At 47.3% G+C, this 19,923-nt stretch overlaps 2 protein-coding genes across 2 annotated transcripts in view; one reads left to right on the top strand and one right to left on the bottom strand.

Annotated features, from left to right (window-relative positions):
• POLE (DNA polymerase epsilon, catalytic subunit) overlaps positions 1-10,961 on the top strand; it is a 74,504-nt gene extending 63,543 nt beyond the window's left edge. The window contains exons 41-49 of the mRNA XM_044673028.1: positions 112-237; positions 664-796; positions 3,086-3,284; positions 7,070-7,201; positions 7,401-7,594; positions 8,439-8,639; positions 9,072-9,197; positions 10,127-10,216; positions 10,398-10,961. Of these exons, the coding sequence (XP_044528963.1) occupies positions 112-237; positions 664-796; positions 3,086-3,284; positions 7,070-7,201; positions 7,401-7,594; positions 8,439-8,639; positions 9,072-9,197; positions 10,127-10,216; positions 10,398-10,511 (1,315 nt within the window). The 3' untranslated portion in view covers positions 10,512-10,961. The remainder of the gene's footprint in view (positions 1-111; positions 238-663; positions 797-3,085; positions 3,285-7,069; positions 7,202-7,400; positions 7,595-8,438; positions 8,640-9,071; positions 9,198-10,126; positions 10,217-10,397) is intronic.
• A 2,977-nt stretch (positions 10,962-13,938) lies between these two features.
• Positions 13,939-19,923, bottom strand: part of P2RX2 (purinergic receptor P2X 2) — a 59,140-nt gene continuing 53,155 nt past the window's right edge. Inside the window, exons 3-13 of the mRNA XM_044685386.1 lie at positions 19,399-19,534; positions 19,105-19,176; positions 18,631-18,706; positions 18,410-18,506; positions 17,699-17,779; positions 17,296-17,434; positions 15,641-15,771; positions 14,594-14,684; positions 14,445-14,510; positions 14,286-14,363; positions 13,939-14,046 (exon numbers count right to left, since the gene is read on the bottom strand). Coding sequence (XP_044541321.1) covers positions 13,939-14,046; positions 14,286-14,363; positions 14,445-14,510; positions 14,594-14,684; positions 15,641-15,771; positions 17,296-17,434; positions 17,699-17,779; positions 18,410-18,506; positions 18,631-18,706; positions 19,105-19,176; positions 19,399-19,534 — 1,075 coding nt within the window. The remainder of the gene's footprint in view (positions 14,047-14,285; positions 14,364-14,444; positions 14,511-14,593; positions 14,685-15,640; positions 15,772-17,295; positions 17,435-17,698; positions 17,780-18,409; positions 18,507-18,630; positions 18,707-19,104; positions 19,177-19,398; positions 19,535-19,923) is intronic.

Genomic DNA, 19,923 nt, shown 5'->3' with positions numbered 1-19,923 from the left:
GAACACTATAGGATCAGTAGAGCCCACTACACAGGTAGAGAGGTTTTCAGGGGAAACCTGGGCTGCGTTGGCTTTTCCCTTAATCCCTGGGTCTCCTCTTCTCCAATTCAGGCTTGTAGCTGAGTTCAAGCGTCTGGGCTCCTCAGTCATTTATGCCAACTTCAATCGCATCATCCTTTGTACCAAAAAGCGCCACATCGAGGATGCCATTGCCTACATAGACTACATCACCAACAGGTAACAGTCAGGGGCTACCTCAGCACCAAAGTAGGCCTTGGTGATATAGTGACAGAGGACACTAGGACTGCTCCATGGGCCATGTTCCAAAGTATTACTTGAATTGACAAGAAGAGAAAGTTTGGCAGACTGGAGATGGGCTGCATAACACACTAAGGACCACTTTTTGTGAAGGACATTTATATGTACACTTATGATGACGGAAAATTCCACTCACTGTGCCATGTGCCTATGATGTCCTATAACATGTTATAGTAAGGATGTGTGGCCTCTAGTGGATCGTGCCAGGTAGGCAGAACCATGCTTCATCATGCCTCAGCCTCCAAATGACATAGCCCAGCTGAACTGGCTGTGGTTTCCAGAGGTCTGAGCAAGAATGTGACCTGGTCTAGTTACTTGATCATCCCTGTGTTACTGCACTTTCAGCATCCACTCGAAAGAAATTTTTCATTCTTTGACGATCTCCTTCTCTCGGTGCTGGGAGTTTCTTCTTTGGATGGATCCTGCTAACTATGGGGGAATCAAAGGAAAAGTTCCAACCCGTGTCCACTATGGGATGGTAAGCAGTGTCTCGGTCTTAAGGTATTATTTGGGGGTGGGAAAATTGCTAGAGGTGGACCTATCAGTAAGGCTTCCATAGTCAAGCTTCTAAACTTGCCCTTCATCTGACCTTATTCCCTCAATCCTAATCCTTTTATTCTTTTAGTGGCACTTAATAGATTCTTCTCCCTCTCCTATTTAACATGTTTCAGTCAGTCATTATATACCTGCCAGACTTATCTTCCCCATGTGTGGATTAGTTCAAATCCTTCCTCAGCTCAGAAATCAGTTAGTGGCTCCCTTTTGTGTCCCAATTAAAATTCAGATTCCTTTATGAGACATTCAAAGACCCCTAAGAATCTGGTGCTACCTTATCTTTCAGCCTTCTCTCATGCAGCTCTGCCTGGTACCTTGGGTTCCAGCCAAATTGGCCTATTTACAATTTAGACCTCTGCCCATACTGTTGATTGTGCCTGCCATGTCTCTCACTTGGTATTGCTTCACCTGTTAATAATACCTGGCAATTAAGTAGAACTTTATTTTTTTAAGGTGCTTTTACCTTTTTTGTATTATCACACTTGATTTTCATAACAATCTTGTTAGGTATGTCAAAGAAAAAGGCCATTAATACTAATACAATATTCTGCATTGATAGGTTCAAATTTGACAGAAGCAATTTTATTTAATTTCACATTAATCTAATTTCCAAGCATTTCTAGCTGAGAAAAAGAGATGTCCAATGTGACATAGCCTCCCATGTCCTCCAACATAACTCATTGTCCCAAGGTGATTTCAGTAACATTTCTAGAAATCCTGACCATGGAGAATAACGTAATAAGTTTGTGTTTCCTAAGAAAGGTTTTAGCTTTTGTTGGGAAAAAGGCTTTTAGGCTAAAGAAATGTTCTTTTTTTTTTTTAACCTTTATCTTCATATATCAATCATCATTACTAAGTATCAGTTCCAAGGCAGAAGAGTAATAAGGTCTAGACCACTGGGGTTAAGTGACTTGCCCAGGGTCATACATGTAGGAAGTATCTGCAACTCGATTTGAATCCAAGACCTCCCATCTCTTATCCATTGAGCTACCTCCCTACCCTGAGAAATATTATTTCTAACTGTTTCTAGAAAACTGTGGAGATTTTTTATTATGCTCCAGCAGGTACTAACAGTATTATCCCCATTTTATAAATGAGGAAACTGAGTCTCAGAAAGGTTGTGACTTGGAGGCAGCTGCCCTCTGATAATTTCATGAGTTAAAGGGAACTTCTAGGTACGGAAACTCAGTGTAGTTGGGCATGTTCTCTCTCACATCTGGTCTTGGCAAGGTACCTAGTGAAGGAACTTTGCCTAGGGGGTCACATGCCTCTGTGGGAGAAGTAGACCCTGACTCCAAGACCAGTGCTATCCATAGCACAATTCAATTCAGCAAACATTAATTAAGCAGGGGCAGCTGGGTAGCTCATTGTATTGAAAGCCAGGCCTAGAGATGGGAGGTCCTGGGTTCAAATCTGGACTCAGACACTTCCTAGCTGTGTGACCCTGGGCAAGTCACTTGACCCCCATTGCCTAGCCCTTACCACTCTTCTGCATTGGAACCAATACACAGTATTGATTCTGAGATGAAACGTGAGGGTTTTTAAAAAAATAAACATATATGTATATATATATTAAAGAACCAAACCCTCCCTCCCAAGGCAAGGAAGACGAGAACATATCTGACTCAACTTAGCAAATGTTGATTAAGTCCTTACGGTATGCCAGAATAGGGTTAGTCTCTAAAGACTCAAAGACAAAATTGTGAAAGTCCTGCTCGGGGTATATGCCATGTCCAGAGAAGTACATAGATGATTTGGGGAGGAGGCCAGAGAGGTCTTCATATAAGACACAGCACCTGAGCTGATCCTTTAAGAAAGCTAAGATTTTTATGAAGGAGCTTTAAGAAGGGAATGCTCTGACACTTTTCCCCAAAGAGACAGCCTTTGTAAAAGCATTAAGAGAAGAGATGTGGAACATCCAGAGGACAAAGGAATAAGATAATTCTGTTTGGCAGGTCCAAGCCAGTCAGTATAGGGTGGGGTGGGGAGGGCGGGGAGGAGACGGGATGCAGTTTGAGCATCAGGCTCATTAGTTTAGATGTTACCCTAGAGACAAGAGTGAGCCACTAAAGATTTTGAGCAGAGGAATTACATGGAAAGGAATCTTTTCCAAGATGAGTTACTCTGCTGGGAGTGGCCAAGTAATACTTATAGTTGAAAAACACTGAAAATAGAAGCAAGATTTTAATTAATGATGCTAAAAATACTTCAGCAAAACACCCAGAGAGAGCAAAAAGCAGAGGAAGAGCAGGAGAGCGAGGAAGAGCAGGAGGAGGAGGAGGAGGAGGAGGAAGAGAAGGAGATGATAGAAGAATCCAACGTGGAAGACTTACTGGATAACAACTGGAACATTGTACAATTTCTTCCTCAAGCAGCCTCTTGCCAGAGCTACTTTCTCATGATTATTTCAGGTAAGAAAATACTTGAGCTACTCTTAACTCCATTTGCTGTCCTCAGCTCCTGTCCTGTTTGCCCTGACATGCTGCCAATGGGGGCCCTTCTGTCTACCCTGGGTATCCTAGACAGATTCTCTGACAGACTTTACTAGTAAATGTGTCCCATTCATAACATCCCAGAATTTTAGAGTTGCAAGGAGCTTTGGCGATCATCTTGTCTAATCCATACCCCAAAGCAATCCTGCTCTAACATGCCTGGCAGTTGGTTTCCAGCCTGGGTTTGCAGAGCTCCAATGAGAAGGAACCCATTACCCTTTCAGGCAATGAAATTCAGGCAATGCTTTTGGACAGCTTTGTTGTTAAGGAGGACTCCTCAAGCCAGCCTAAATCTGCTTCTTTGTAACTTCTACCTGTTGTTCCTAATGCTACCCCTAGAGGCCAAACAGAACAGGCTATTCCCTCTTCCCATATTCAGACTTGACGACAGCTGTCACATTCTCTCTTTTCCTTTCTTAATCTTTTCATCTTCTGACTCTGCCTGAGCCCTGGTTCCCCACCTCATGACCCAGGCTCCCTGGGCCCACCCTTTCTAGAACTTGCTATACCTTCCTTCGTTCCCATGACTCCACGGGTCATGGTGGGGGAGTTGGAATATTTCTTGCTTACCATGACTACTTCCAGGTTCTCCCTCTACTTTCCATGTTCATGGACTATGAAATTCCCTTGTCTAATCACAATATGTTGTCATTCCACTTCTCCCTCTGCCTGGAAACACTCAACCCTATTCATCGTCTACTCTGTGACCTCCAGGGCCTCAAGCCCTCAGTTCTCTCCCAGGCCATCAGTGCTGCACTACTTACCCTTTCCTCCATATTGACCCCGTGGTAAGCCAGTTGGGCTTTTTGCTGCCCTTTTCTCTTCAAGTTCTTTGCCCCCTTTTCATATCACTGATCTTCACCTACCATGTGCCAGCATGGGACCACTTTCACCATCCACTGCCTTTGCTCCTACATATAATCTAACTAAACAAAGTTTCATGGAAAAAAACCATGAAACTGCTTGTTGGTTCCACACCAAGTTTATGTTATATAATTTCAGCTGAGTCCTCACTGCCGCATGGCAATCTTAAATCTCTTTTTTGTGACTAAATTATTTAAGAAGGCCCAACAGGAGCCTCTCCTTCCTTTTCTCTCAATCTTAGCTCTCTACACTCTGGCATCTTACCTCATCATTGAACTGAAATTTCTCTTTCTAAAGTTACCAATGATCTCTTCATTGCCAAATACTGCTTTTCTCAATAATCATTTTTCTTGATTTGTCTGAAGCTTTTGATGCTGTTTTCTCAAGATATTGTCTTTGACACTTGCTTCTCCTTGACACTTTTTCTTTCCAAGTTTTGTGACCCTGCTCTTTCCTAGTTCTGATGCTGTCTGTCTGACACTACCTTCTCAATCTCTTCAATTGCCTTTGATCTAAGTCTCATCCTTTCACCCTAGGTATCTCACCAGCCCTCTAGGGGATTTCCTGGGTTTGTTTTGTTTCGATTTGTTTTTTACTGCTCTGAATAGTAACCAGAGCTTTTGACTAGACATTTATATGCCCCAATACACACATAGTTGGAACTACTAATTGTTTTTAATAACATTTTGTTATGAATTTTAATTTTCATTAAAAAATTCAAACATACTTTTAAATTAATTTATAATTCAAAAACTACAAATAATTACAACTTTACCACCTTCCATTTTCCTTGATCATTCATTCACATGTATATAAATATATATATGTATATATATATTTTAGCACATGTGCTACCTAATGTTTTTTTTTAAACCCTTGCCTTCCATCTTAGATTCAATACCTGTGTGTTGGTTCAGAGACAGAAGAGTGGTAAGGGCTAGGCAATGGGGATTATGTGACTTACCTAACTTTACCCAGATAGACAGTGTTTGAGGCCAGATTCCAACCAGCAGGCCAGATCAATCCACTGAGCCACCTAGATGACCTCAATGATTTTCTGTTGTTTAAACATTTTCGGTTCATTGTGTCCAACACTTTGTGGTCCCTTTTGGGGTTTTCTTTGCAAAGATATTGGAGTGGTTTGCCCATTTTCTTTTCCAGTTCATTTTACAGATGAGGAAACTGAGGCAAATTGAGTTGAGTAACTTGCCCATGGTCACACAGCTAATAAGTGCCTAAGTCCAAATTTGAACACAGATCTTCCTAACAAGCCCAGCACTCTATCCATTTATATGCCCTTACCTAATTCTAAATTCCTTCACATTACTTTCATTTCATTTGTTTATATATTTCTGTATTTTCTTGTTTACCATTTTAATTACAGTTTATCATATTAATTTGTATTTCAGCATATATTTTTCTTCTAATTATATGCTAGCTATATATTCCCAATAGTGAGATTATTGGCTCAAAGGATTTGATTATTTTATAATTTTTGTTCCACGTTGCTAAATTATAACACGTTGCAACCCTACTATGATACACTTAGTGTGAGAATGCTTTCTTTTCCTTGTAACCCTGACCCCAAAAGTCATTTTATTTTTGTCATTTCTACTTGATGTTTGGTTTTATATACATATATAATAGGTGGGAATCATTGCACTGACCAGAGAATCATAGTGTTGAGAGATCCAGCCTACAGTTGTAATGACTGACTCTCTGGAAGCTCTTTGATGTTTGCAAAGCATGGCAATCAAGCTTCATGACAGCCCTAAGAAACAGCTCTTCCAACAGTGCACCATGAAATAGTGCAGGGTAGTAGAGAGTAGAGAGTGCTGGATATGGAGTCAGGAAGACATGGGTTCAAATCCCACCTCTGACACTTATGAGCTGTGGACAATGGCAGGCTCTTGGGATGGGGAGGAATGACATTTTTGTTTGTTTGTTTGTTTGTTTTTTTAATGGAGGAAAGTGATCTCCAGCAGCAAAACCCAGTTTTTATTTAGGAATGGATATATGTAGTGCAGAGGCCTAGAAGCCTCTCTGCCTCAGCCAGGACAGTTCTTGCTCCCTGCCCTGCTTGTCAGTTTGAGTGATCAAGAGGCTTTTGCTAAGAGTCCCCATCCCCTCTTCCCCTTAGGAAGTGGAGGGTCTCCTCATGTTCTCATCTTATTTCTGCTACTGATGCTTGTGTTCTTAGACCAGTAACTGCCCTTCTGCAGGCCAGTCTTCCCCATTTCAAGAAAGGAGGAAAAATTCTTGCTTCTTCATAGGCAGAATATAGAATCACAAGTTTGAACCAGGAAGGGTTTTCAGCTCATTCAGAGAATGAAAATTATTTCAGCTTTAAGCAACGCCATAGAATTTCAAGCTGTAAGGGATCTTCCAGTTCTCCTCACTCCTCTTATAGCTGTGGAACCAGATACCAGCTAGAGAAAGTGACTTGTCCAAGGTCCTTTGGGAGCCAAATTCCTTTTTTTTTTTTTTTTTTTAACCCTTACTTTCCATCTTGGAGTCAATATTGTATATTGGCTCCAAGGCAGAAGAGTGGTAAGGGTAGGCAATGGGGGTCAAGTGACTTGCCCAGGGTCACACAGCTAGGAAGTGTCTGAGGGCAGATTTGAACCTAGGACCTCCCGTCTCTAAGCCTAGCTCTCAATCCACTGAGCTACCCAGCTGCCCTCTGGGTAGCAAATTCCTAAGGCCACTACCATTCTGCATCAAGTTGGGTGGACAATGTGTTTACCTCTTGATTCTAGAGCAATTCCTTATCTGCAAGTATTAGGGGCCTGTAACTCAGATCTTGCTCCAATTTCTGTCATTGACTTCTCTCTCTCCAGCATATATCGTGGCTGTATACCACAGCATGAAAGAAGAGCTGAGGCGAAATGCCCCTGGGTGCACCCCCATCAAGAGGAGAGGGAACAGTCAACTGTCCCAGGATGCTGAAGGGATGGCTGGGGCTCTCCCTGGTAAGTGATGTGCCCTGGTCGTGGTCTATAACTGAACCTAAGACCTTGTCCCTAGCTTCATGTTCTCTGTGGCATACAGAGGAATTAGTGATCCCTAATTCAAGCCTTGAACTCTTTTCTGGTAGCCCCTTCAGGGTACAAGGAAGGTTACCAGATCAGTTGAGACCTGGTCAAGAAACTGCGGTTTGTTCTCTCCTAGGAATGATCACCTTCTCCCAGGATTATGTGGCCAATGAGCTAACCCAAAACTTTTTCACCATCACTCAGAAGATCCAGAAGAAAGTCATGGGCTCTCGAAACTCCACAGAGCCCTCTGAAATGTTCCCCCTCCTCCCTGGCTCCCATCTGCTGCTCAACAATCCTGCCCTGGAGTTCATAAAATATGTGTGCAAGGTAAGGAAAGCCTACAGTATTAGGAATGTCCTGTGAGAGTTCACTTGGGCCCCAAGAGAGCTTAGATTTTCTGAGGATATGGATGAGGTTAGAGGATGGGAATAGGAGCATGCCAGAGAAGCTTTCACATGACACTATAAGGCATGCTCTGTTCAGTCACTTCCTTCCAGCTGTCTCCTGCACTCCCAGAGCCTGAGGCAGTAGGCCATGGTCGATGGCAGTGGGGAGGTCTGGGGAAACACTCTGCTTTTGCCACTCTATCTCACATTTGGCCCCTAGCTCGTGGGGTCTCCTCCCCACTCCAACCTTCCTGGAGTCGTTGGGGCAATTCCCTGGCATCCCAAATTAGATCTTTAAAGCAGGCTAAACTCCATAGGACTATTAATATTATAAACTTAGAATTATAGACTGCTGGAAGGAATCTTGGAGGTCATCTAGTTCAACTCCTTCATTATAGAGATGGAGGAACTGAGACGGGGGGAGGGGATGTGACTTTGGTTGCAGAGTTGGGACTACAATCTGGGTCTCCTGAGCCTCAGTCTGGTGTTTTTTCCCCCCTGAAACCTTTTATATTAAATTGATTTTTGTGGGTTGACCTTGAAGCTGCCTCCCTACTTTCTAATGGTATTTCTATGGAAAAACACTTTTCGAGTCTTAAACTAGTATGCAGGGAACTTCCTGTACTTTACAGCAATGGCAGTGATCTTAAGGGAAGTATTGAGTAGCCAACTCCCTAGGCAGTGACTTGAAGAAATGAGATTTTCATGATACTGTCCACCTCAGAGAATGATGGGCAGCAACCTTCCTGGAGTCCTCAGCCTGCTCACCTGCGGTGTCCCTGCAGGTGCTCTCTCTAGACACTAACATTACTAATCAAGTGAACAAGCTGAACCGAGATCTCCTGCGCCTTGTTGATGTGGGTGAGTTCTCAGAGGAGGCCCAATTCCGGGACCCCTGCCGCTCCTATGTACTCCCTGAAGTCATCTGCCGGAATTGCAACTTCTGCCGGGACCTGGACCTCTGCAAAGACCCTTTCCTCTCTCAGGTACAGATCAGCCAATATGCTGGCCTTTAAGTGAGCCCTGAGCTCCCTCCTCAATGGGACATGATCTTCCATTCCAGAGGGAGAAGTAAGACCCAGATTTTTTAGCTCTGCCCCAAGCATTGCCCCCTTTCCCCATACCACACTTTTGCCTCAAACATTGGCTTCCTGTCCCTTCCCATAACACCCTGCCCCACTCCACTAGTGTTCTCCACAGTGATTTGGATCAGCTTCAAACCCAGGCTCCCACCTCCTCTGAGGAGCCACTAGAAGGGGCTGGTGGCCTACTTTCATTAGACTGCTCTTTTTGGCCATTAGCCTCTGAATAGGCTCTCCATCTCTAATGTATGGCCACAGACAAGTCTGAATTTCTGAAGCCTGGAAAGCCCTGGTAGAGGGAGGGGGCTCATCTAATTGTCTTCCTTCCCTACATAGGATGCCTCGATCCTGCCTCAGTGGCTTTGCTCCAACTGCCAGGCAGCTTATGACTCTGCTCACATTGAGATGGCTCTGGTAGAAGCCCTTCAGAAGAAGCTAATGGCCTTTACCCTACAGGACCTGGTGAGGAACTGGGGCACTTCTTCTTCAGCTAGCTCAAGCCCAGGGGCTTCAAATCTAATAACTTCCCTTCTGGGGCCCTGCACTCTGTGCCTAGGAGAGCTTCCCTGTCCACATCCGTGTTCATTAAATAAGCAGTAATGGTCTTTCAAGAGAAACATGTGATGAGAGGAACTACCACTAGAAGAGGGTCCCTTCACTTGGCGGAGTGCAGGGTCATGGAGATTGGGGCTGACTTTCCTGCTGATAAGAATCAAACTCTTTAGCCCCTAAGAGAGAAGGAAGAAATTTCTAGTGAGGCCCCAGAGACTCTTTTCAGTCCTACTGCACGGACCGAGTAGTCTTGCATTCCCTAGTTGGGAAGAAATGAGGTGAGCCCACTAAAAAAGACCTCTACTAATTCAGCAAGTATTTATTAACACCTACTAGATACTTGACTCCAGGGGAAGATACCGAAAGAGGAGAGGATGCTGGCCCTGCTCTCCAGGAGCTCACAATATACATAGAGTAGTTTAGATCTGAAGGCCACAGTACAGAATTATTACCTTGTGTAATCAAATGCTGAATTATGTATATAGCTTATAACTGAAGGGGGAAAGAATTCAGAGCAGCCACAGTGGCCAGGGAAAGGAAAACAGTCCAGGTACAAGAAGAGATGTTGAGAACCTACAAGAGGTGGCAGCAAAGGACACGTGGGGGGAATAGAAGGAGATAATATTGGCCAAAGAGTAAAGCCAGAGTTTGGAAGGCCTTGAAAATCAGGGATGGGCCTGAAGCATTAGGTATCTCTAAAAGCTTCTAGAGCAGAGGCTTGAGGGAAGGAAGTCTGGTCTGGCACTGGTGTGATTGGAACCTGGGACTCCCACCTGGCTTAGTGAGCAGCTTGCAACTTTCTGGGAGATGTTTCCCTGTAGCTTTCCTGTTTGTTTTAGATCTGCCTCAAGTGTAAAGGGGTGAAGGAGGCCAACATGCCCATCTACTGCAGCTGTGCGGGAGATTTTTCCCTGACTATTCAGACCAAGGTATGAGCAGGCCTGTCCTCCCAGGGGGTGAGTGGACCTCAACTCTTCCCTTTGCAAGGGCTACCTCCTTTTGGGTTCTGTCTGTGATGCTTTTACTTGCTTTAGATGTTCTCTTCTCCCTAGATTCATTTACCCTTGGGCCCCTCTCCAACCTGATGGCAGTTCCTTTCTATCTTTGCAGGTCTTTGTAGAACAGATTGGCATCTTCAGGAACATTGCCCGACATTATAGCATGACCTACCTGACAGAAATGATCGACTGGCTGCTACAAATGAACCCCCAGCTTACCAGCTAGAGCCCAGGAGGAGGGAGCAATGGACACAGGCCTTCTCCATGCTCTTAGCTAGGCCTTTGCTATGATCTCTGTCCCACTGCGTTGGATGTGACTGAATCACTCCTTGGGAACAGAGGACATCTCACTGCATTTGACCAGGCCCTTGGGGATGATCACAGACATTTTTAACCCCAAGGAAACAAAGGAGAGTGGGCAAAGTCTTAAAGTTCAGGGAAAACCCCCAGAGCACTTAAAGTGGCAGCTGGCCCTGGTGACAAGTAACCCAGGAAGGTAATGGTAAGGAAGTGAGCCTCATCATGTGAGGGGCAGAACTAGGCCTGAAACCCTCTGGGAAGGAGGGTTCTGAGCCACTGGAGGCCTCTTGACTGGCAAAGCCATTTCTATGGCAGAGAATCAGGTGAAGAATTTGAGGATTGGTTCCTTTGTGAATAAATGTGGTTCTATACAGAATAGATCCCCTCTAGGCCTATAGAAGGGGAGTTCCTGGGGAACATGCTTTAGGGGACTTGCCAAAGGTCTCCTGCTGGTGGGCGGGGAGCCAGGGGCTTGGGCCTGAATCCTAGAGGACAGATGTGCAGCAGTGGCTACCAGCTTTTCTGGAACCTCTAGTTCCCTGGAGAAATGGCCCACCACCCTGCGAGGCACCCAGCAGAAGTATGTGTAAATTGGTTGTGTCTTGAGCCAGTTTGTTTTCTATGCAGCATTAGCCAGGGCTCCATAGTTAAGGAAAGCAGAATTTGTAGCAATTATCTTAGGAGAGAGTTGGAAGCTTGGGAGTATTCCAAGAATACTGCCCCCATTGGCATACCACATGTCCGGGGGAAAACTAGCCCTACTGAGCTGTGGCTGGAAGAGAGTAAGGCAAACCCGTGGTCTGACCTTGTTCCCCTCATCTGCTGAAAAGTTTGGGAGTTGGAGTCAGGGTGGGGTTCCAAGGAGTTGGCCAGCAGAATGGTTTTCTAGAGGAGATGAGGGGACTATCCTAGGAAGTCTGGACCCTTGGCAACTGGACCCAGCCTGTGGGGGCTCCAGGCCGGGCTGAGGTAGCACCAGAAAGTGACGGTCGCTCCCCAGTACTGTCGGAAACTTGAGCTGCCTGCAGGTAGACGAAGCCAGAGTCAGCTTGGCCTGCAAAGGCTCTGGAGTGGAGACAAAATCAAATTAGAGAAGGCAGGGACAAGGGAGAGGAGAGAAAGAATGCGGGGAGTCAGGCTTCCTGGAAAGGCAGTGGCTACGTATCTCAGGGGCCGACTGATGGGAAAAATGATGGGCCTTGGGGGCTCAGGGATGCCAAGGAGACAAGGGATGGGAGATCATCCCTGGAAGTGTCAGAGGCCATTTATGTTGCCTCTTGGTTCACTGTGGCTCCCTCTGCAGAGATGGGCATTGAGCCCAGGTCATGGTGGACATCATGGGTCAGTGAGGCCACTTGGAGACCTTTGTGAGGGGAGCGTCCTAGTGACCACTGGTACTTGGGGATTAGAAATCAGAGCCCTTAAAACTGGCATTCTTCATCTCTGAGCTGCTGCCAGATGCCCAGCTGGAAAAGCCAGTTTCTCAAGTCATTAGGGCTGTAACACAGATACCCCGGACGTAGCCAGGGACTGAGACGCTCTTCAGTTTTAACCCACTTTTCACAAGAGAAGTGCCTGCCATTGGTGGGGTGCTTCCTTTCCTCCCCCCTCTGATGGCCTCATCTTGACGAATGCCATTACTCTGGCTGCAGACACAGTGCTGAAGCCCTGAGATTCCTGGGGCCTGGTGATACTTCAAGCTGGGCCTCTCTTGCCAGTCTTGGGGGTGGGACAGAGCCTGGTACTTTGACCCTGTAGGCAGGGGGGCAGACAGGCATGAGGATGATGGGTAAAGAGAAGTGGAGAAATGCCCTCTAGGATGCGAGAGCTTGGGGTCTTTGTTGGCAGCCAGAGAGCCAAACAATCTAATTTCCCAGACAGACTTGGGTCACTCCATTACTGCTAATCAGGTTAGTGTCAGCTTGCTCCTCTCCATTCCCAGCACTGTCCTTCCAGCTCCTCACTGCATTCATCTCCCTTCCTCTCTCCTTTCCCTTAGCTTTCATTTCGGCTCAGGGGGTGAGGGGCCAAGCAGCCAAGGAGGCGGGGGCTTTGCCTTTCCCATGTCCCTCCTCTTGGGATCCTCCGTCCCAGCCCATTACCATCCACTCTCCTTTCCCCAGAGGGAGACTGACCTCAGCCTGCTCCCACAGAGTGAGACAGGCGGACCTGCTCTGAGGGGAGGGAAAAGGCCAGAAGTCTGAAATAGCCCCACAGTGTTCCAATGAACAATGGCTACGAAGGAGCACTGCAGGGCAGCAACAAAGGCCGAGTCCACAGAGGCTCAAGAGCTGGAAAGATCTCAAGCAGTAGCTAGTCTAACCCATACTTGAACTCCAACCTCCTCTCCAGCCACCGACCTCTGAAGCCTCCCTAATTAACTAATTAGTCACTAAGGCAGCCATTCTACTTCTAGACGCCTCTCCAAGGATGTGACACGCTTTGGCCCTCAGGCCAGTCTGTTCTCCAGTCCTTGCTCTCGGGGGTCACTGAGCTCAGGGACCTCTCAGGGGTCTCCCTGGAAAGGGCTCCCGCCATCAGGAAGAGTGAGCCAAGGACACCTGGTCCCAGCTGTCCCCTTCACCTCCGCCCCACGAGCCGCCTCCAGGAAAAAGGAGGGACCTGGAAGAACTGAAGCCCCACTATGAGGACGTCTCCCCAGGCTGCCTTTTGCCCTTTGCTGATGACCCTCTGGCCCAGGCACAAAGGCCTGGATGTGTTTCACTCATGCATGCTCCCGAGAACAGGCAAAATCCAGCAAGCTCTGATTGTAGGCAATTTATTAGAGCTCAGGGCCAACGGATTCCCCATTTGGATGAGGGGGTTCGTGGGGACCTCTAGGGGAGGGGTGGAGCATATATGCCAGGGTGATGCGGTCAGAGATGGTTTGGGATGGAAATCTCTTCACTCGCCCTGGAATATGAGCTCAGGTGGGAGGAAGGAGCCTGTCACCGAGCCATCCGGCAGCAGGCGTGAGGGTGGAAGGAGGAGATGAAGGCGTTCACTAGAGGGGGAAATGGAGAGCTCAGCTACTGGGAAGAGAAGGGAGCAATGTCCTTGCAGAGAATCCTGAGTAGGGCTGCTTCACAGTAGGGTTCCGAGGGAAAGGTTAAGGGGTGAAGACTGAAGAAGAGGCGAGAACTATCCCTTCAGTACCCCAAGTTTCTATTCGCTGTTAGGCCTCCCTTGAACGTGCGGGTTGTCAGGGAGACAGGCCTGTTCTGAGCTGTCCCTCAGAGCTAGCAGCGTGGGCCCCCGGCCCGTTTTTGAGTGGAGTTGCCGACTTCAAGTGGCCCGGCCAGGGCCTCATTGTCTAAGCAGCACACAGTAAAAGTGGAGATGGTGCTGGGCTTTCAGAGCTGGGCCAAGCCTTTGGGTTCCATGGGTATGGAGTCCTGGGAAGAAGCCTGTGGGCCGGAAGGCCCTTGTTCTTCACTATTCGGATCCTGCGTATCCACCATCTGCTTGGACCAGGAGCAGAGATGGAGTACAGGCTGATCCCCAGGGTAGAGATTTCTGTATTGGGGATTAGGGCTCTGGCCTACTGGCCCCTCTTCTGTAAGTCATTTTCCTGGGGTCCTTCCCTGTGCCTCAGTTTGCCCATCTGTAGCAAGGGGAAGTGGAACATCTGGCCCTGCCTTGTCGAACTGTCTGAGGGGCTCGGCCCAGAGGAGGGAGAAGGAGGGGGGGCGAGTTGTACCTTGTCGAACTTTCTGTGACTGTAGATCTTATTCTTGTTCATGAAGGTCAGTAAGATCCAGTCGCAGAGGAAAGAGCCCTTGAGAGCAAGAGGTGGGGGCCTGAGTAAGCGTTCTAGAGCTCTGCGCCCTTCCCCAGGACCCCAGGGGAAGGCACTTACCACTCCAATGGAAGTCAGCGCTGTGGCCAGGTTAATGATGGTGGGAATCAGGCTAAACTTCCCGGCCTAGAGGGAACAGACATGCTTTTAGTTTCCCCTAAGTGACAGCCCCTGCCTTGAACTCTTCCCTTAGGCAATCCCTTTCCTACCTGTCCATGTACAATAACATCAATTCGGATCCCATAGGCCTTGATGAGAGTCCTCGAGGCTGTGCCATTGTGGCTGTAGTACTTAGCAAATCTAGGAAGGAATAGCCAGGGGTGAAACATGCCCTCTTTAGCTCCACATACCCTCACAACCTCACAGTCAATACTTGTTATGCCAGTTAGTGCCTAGGAAGTCTGTCCTCATCCCTATGGATTCCTAGCTTCCAGTCTCTCCTCTCCAATTCATCCTCCACCCAGCTACCAAAAAGATCAATGACCATGCCACTCTCCTGTACTTTGGGACAAAATACAAACTCCTTTGCTTGGCATTTAAAACCTTTCACCTTAAGACTGGCTTTGTAGGCTTATTTCATTTCATCTCCACTTCTGATCTCTAGCTTTCTTCAAGACTCAGCCTGGGGACACTGATGGCTCAGTGAATAGAGATCTGGAGTTTGGAAGTCAAGAAGAACAGGGTTCCAATCTGGCCTCAGACACTTCCTAGCTGTGTGACCCTGGGCAAGTCACTTAACCCCCATTGCCTAGCCCTTACTGCTCTTCTGCCTTGGAACCAATACACAGTATTCTAAGGCAGAAGGTAAGAGTTTTATTAAAAACAAACAAAAAACCCCAACATGTATATATTTACATTTACACATGGTAATCCCATCTCCAGTATACCATAAACTCCCTAAGTAAGACTAGGGATAGTTTTTGTTTTTGTCGTGATATCCTTGGCAGCTAGCATGGTGCCTAGCACTTACATGCCTGTTGAGTTGGATTGAATTGACAAATGAATTGACTACAAACTTTCCTCTGTCTTTCCTGCTGGGAAGCCCAATCTTCAACTTGTCCCCTTTTGGTTTTGCCAAAAGGAGAAGTCCCAGCCCTTGGAAATCCTCCCACCTAGGCCCGTAGGGCAGCCCCAGCCTGCCAGCATGAGTGGTGGGCCTTTCAGTAGGATGTCCCTGGCCACTGTGCCCTGACTAGGCAGGCTGGCTAGAGACTGAGTCCCCAGGAGAGCTGGTCCCAGGAGCATCCAGGGCATACCTGTAATTGTAGCCAGAGGAAGCCTGGATATGCTTAGGGTCGAGCCGGCGGAAGGAATATTTGGGATTACACTTGTCTTCAGACAAGTCCAGGTTACAGTTCCAATTGATAATGACCCCAATGACTCCACCCTGCAGAGGAAAGGAGAGGAGCTGAGATTACAAAGTTATTCAGAGGTATAGTAGTACTGCCTCCATCTAGTCAGAGGACTGGGGTTCAAATCCCTCCTCCCACCGTTATTCCCTGTGTGACTCTGGACAAAGCATCTCTAGGCTTCAATGCCCTCTTCTATAAAATGAAAGGCATGAGCCAGACATCCTCTGGGGTCTCTTCTGTAAATCTAAATTGCTATGGTCAGGTTGGAATGAGGGTCCTTTTAAAGAAAGGAGGATAGTATTTATGGCCCATTCAAACCTGGATGTGTAAAGGAAGCAAAAAGAGCCTAACCTGGACTTTATGATATAGGTTATTTTTTTTTTTTTTTTAGCCCTTACCTTCTGTCTTGGAGTCAATACCGTGCATTGGAGCCAAGGCAGAAGAGTGGTAAGGGCTAGGCAATGGGGGTTAAGTGACTTTCCCCAGGGTCACACAGCTGGGAAGTGTCTGAGGCTAGATTTTGAACCTAAGACCTCCTGTCTCTAGCTCTCAATCCACTGAGCTATCCAGCTGCTCCTGATATAGGTTATTCTTAAAAAAAAAAAATCATAAAATCTCAGATTTGGAAATTTCAGAAGTCATCTTGCCCAACCTTATTTTACAGCTGAGGAAGGAAACAGATCCCCCCAAAATGAAATGACTTGTTCAGGGTCACACAGGTAGTAAATGGGGTTCCAACTCAGATGTTCTCATTCCAAATCATTTTCACTGCCCCACACTTTGAGGGTTAGCACATAGTTTGAGAGCAAAAGTCCTTCACACTCTCACACCTAGCTCTTGCTCTCTCTGCCTGCCTTCAAAATTTTCCATGGCTTCCTCAGCCCACATGGAAGATGGGGGGCCAGCCATGAGTACCCGCTCTTAATAATTTAGCAGGCATTACCTATGCCCAGGTTTGCCAAACAGATCACATTTCTCTTTCCTCTTCTGGTGGCAAAAGGACACCCTGAGCAAATGGGGCCAGCCCATCTTAGACAGGAGAGACTGACCCTCCCAGCATCCTCCAACCCATTCTCCCTTTGCTGGGGCTTTGGCTTTCCATTCGGTTTCCTTTACCAAGCTGATCAGAAATCTCAGAGGAAAGGTATTGAGGAGCTCTAGCCCTGGTCTCCATATTCCAAACCTGAACCCCTCCTGATCTCACAGTGCATTACGGAGTTCCTAGCCCCCCTAGGTTTATAAGCTTTTTCCCAAAGCCTCCATACTTTTTTGTTCTATTATCCCTGCCTATATATGATACTCCTGAACTCTCTCTCATCCATGTTCTCTAATCTCTCAGGCCTCAACTCTTGAGCTCCCCCCTTTATTCTTGAGCTCCCCGGATTCTGCTCTATTCCTTCAACCCCCATTTCTTTACTCCTGAATCCCTAGTCTCAGATTTTGTGGCTCCCACTTGTGTATTCTCATCCCCTTGGCCCTCACACTTCACTCTTGAGTCCTCAGTTCCATTCCCCACCTCACTCTCCAGATTCTTCTCCCCCTGTTCCCAGGGCCCCAACCTTTTGGGCCAGCTCTGTGAAGTTCTCTCCTGCCTGTTCCACAATGAAGCCCAACTTAAATATGGGACAGTAGAGGTCGGTGTCAGCATTGAAGATGCAGTGCTTCAGGTAGCCATCATCATAGTCCCTGATGTTCCCCCTGGGAGATGGAGAAGGAGCATAGTGGAGTAGGGACAGTTCTCTCTGCTTGGTTCCCAAGTGGTCCACTTCCCCTAGAAATTGGGGGGGTGGGGGTGGACGTGGAGTGGGGGCAGAGATGTTTTGTTGGGCAGAATTGCCCAATCTCATCTCCTAGGCTGGTCTCATGTCCCCACTCCTTGTGGCTCTCACCTTCTACCCTCCACCCTCCACCATCCCATCCTCCGCCTTGGGTACCATTGCAAACTGCTATTTTGTTTCTTACTTGGAAAATTGGAATTTGGGGTAATGTATGCTGTTCTTGATGAGGATGGTGAACTGGGGGGCCATCTTTCCCAGGAACTCACTAGGAGGAACAGACATCAAGAATGAGGTCCCTCTTCTCACATGCACAGTGTGCTACCTCCCCCACTAATCAGGGCCCTAGGAATTGCTGTATGGTATTGCTTTGCCTCCCTTCCCCAAAATGATTTTGTAACTCCACCCCCAGATGAAGGTAAAGGTAAGTAACTTGCTCAAGACCCCACATCAATGGTAGAGCTGGGACCAAAAGCTAGGTCATCAAATAACAGTACTTAGAGCTGGAAAGGACTTCATTTTACAGCTGAGGAACCTGAGGCCCAGAAGTGACTGGTCCAAGGTTTTGCAAATAGCAGAGCTAACATTCAAACCCAGGTCCTCGGACTTTTCACATCAACTTTAGGAACAGCCTTGATCTGGCCAGGAGGAGTTCAAATCCCACCTCTGACAACACTTAGGTAACCTTGGGTAAATTACTTCCCTCAGTTTTCTCATTTGTAAAATGAGGGAGTCGGGCTAGATGTGCAGTGAGGTCTCTTCCTGTGAATTCTGAGTGTGATGGGGAGGAAGCAGGGCAAGGCCAAGGAACTTCTATAGGAAGCAGGCAGAGAAGTTTCCCTTTAGCCTGAGAACTTAGATCCTGGGGGGCATCGATGGGCACTTGTGGTCTCTGGACCTGACTGCTGCTCCATCCTCCACAGGGCACCAGGCTGACACCTCACATGTCTTCTTGGTCCCATGGTAATAGGGAACACAGCGTCCAGTTTTCTCTCCTAAGGAAACAGTATAGATAGCATGAAAACTTGGGATAAAAGGGATGAGGACAACTGGGTTCCTCAGAGTACCAAAGCAAGAGATTCAGACTCGTAGCCATACTCTGCCCCTGCCCACACTCACCATTGCCCAGCATGTCCATTGCTCCAGCCATGCAATCATCATCAGATAAGCAGGTGGCATTACGAATCCGTATACTCTGGAGGACATGAGCCAGGGTAAGCTAGGGACCTTGGGAGAAAGCTGAGCCCCCAGCCACTCACTCCTGAATTCCTTTCTCCAACCCCTTCTGGCTATACTTGGGGTCACTGCTAGAGCTAGAAGAGACCATCAAATCCCACCTCCTTATTTTCCACATTAGAAAAGCTCAGAAATGGGGAAATGTTTTGCCCAAGTCAAAGAGGTGACAGAGAAAGGATCTGAACCCAGGTCCCCAAATTCCAAATCTTTCCCCCTCTAATCAAGGCAAAGGCACCCAAGGATCTGTCATGATGCCTTCTAGTCCTTCCCCTCCTCCACATTTTTTTAGTCCCTCCCAATTACTGTCATTCCAACCACACCCCACCTAGAGTAAAAGATCTACGCAGAGGAACTCACCTCTGGGCAGGTTCCCAGGGTCTGGAAGGGAGTGATTTCTGCCCGAGTAATGATGGTAAACACACTGCCCCCCTAAGCTCCAAAAAGGAGAAGAGAAGGTCTTGGAGTGGGGGGATTGGCAAGAGTAGCCCTTCCCTCTCTTTAGCCCCATTCCTCTTAGGCAGGGCAGGATAGAGTAGGTTGACCCAAATGGTAGAGGCTAAGGGACAGGAGAACCAGTATTTCCAACTCTCCAGGAACCAGACCATATGTCTCTGGGAAGAGGAGGTGTCTGGGCCCCACAGAGGTACTCACCTCAGGAGGTTTGACGTACTCTTCTACATCCCATACTTTGTTCTGGGACTTGGTGATGCCCTTGACTTTGGTGATGACAGAGCTCTCAGGACCAGTCTCACTGTCCTGATAGCCTTTCTGAATGATAAATACATACCTGCCAAGTAGAGAGAGAGCCCAGGCTCTTAGTTCTTAGTGCTCCCTCGGGTCACCTGGGGCTGTTCCCTTCAGCTGCTCTCCAGGAGGAGTACCTTTCCCATCCAGAACCCTCCTTTTCTAGCCACATACAAGCTGGAGGGCCCCAAGGTAAGGCTGGCTCAAAAAGGGGCTTTCCTCTAGGGCTGGCCCATTATCATTCTGGGATCATTTGGCTCATTTTTTGTACTCTAAAAGGGAGAAAATTGGGTCTGGCCAGTTTGCTTAGCCTTTTTTCTCCCATCATCCTTCACAACCAGCTCTGCCCCTTCTCTATCTAACTCCCTCCTCCACTTCGAGGTCTGTCCCCTTCCTCCCCCAGTTCTGTTTCCTCCTTCCCTTCTGACCCTC

The sequence above is a fragment of the Gracilinanus agilis genome, chromosome 1, assembly GCF_016433145.1.
Source record: "Gracilinanus agilis isolate LMUSP501 chromosome 1, AgileGrace, whole genome shotgun sequence".
NCBI lineage: Eukaryota > Metazoa > Chordata > Mammalia > Didelphimorphia > Didelphidae > Gracilinanus > Gracilinanus agilis.
This window is presented reverse-complemented; position numbering and strand designations above follow the sequence as displayed.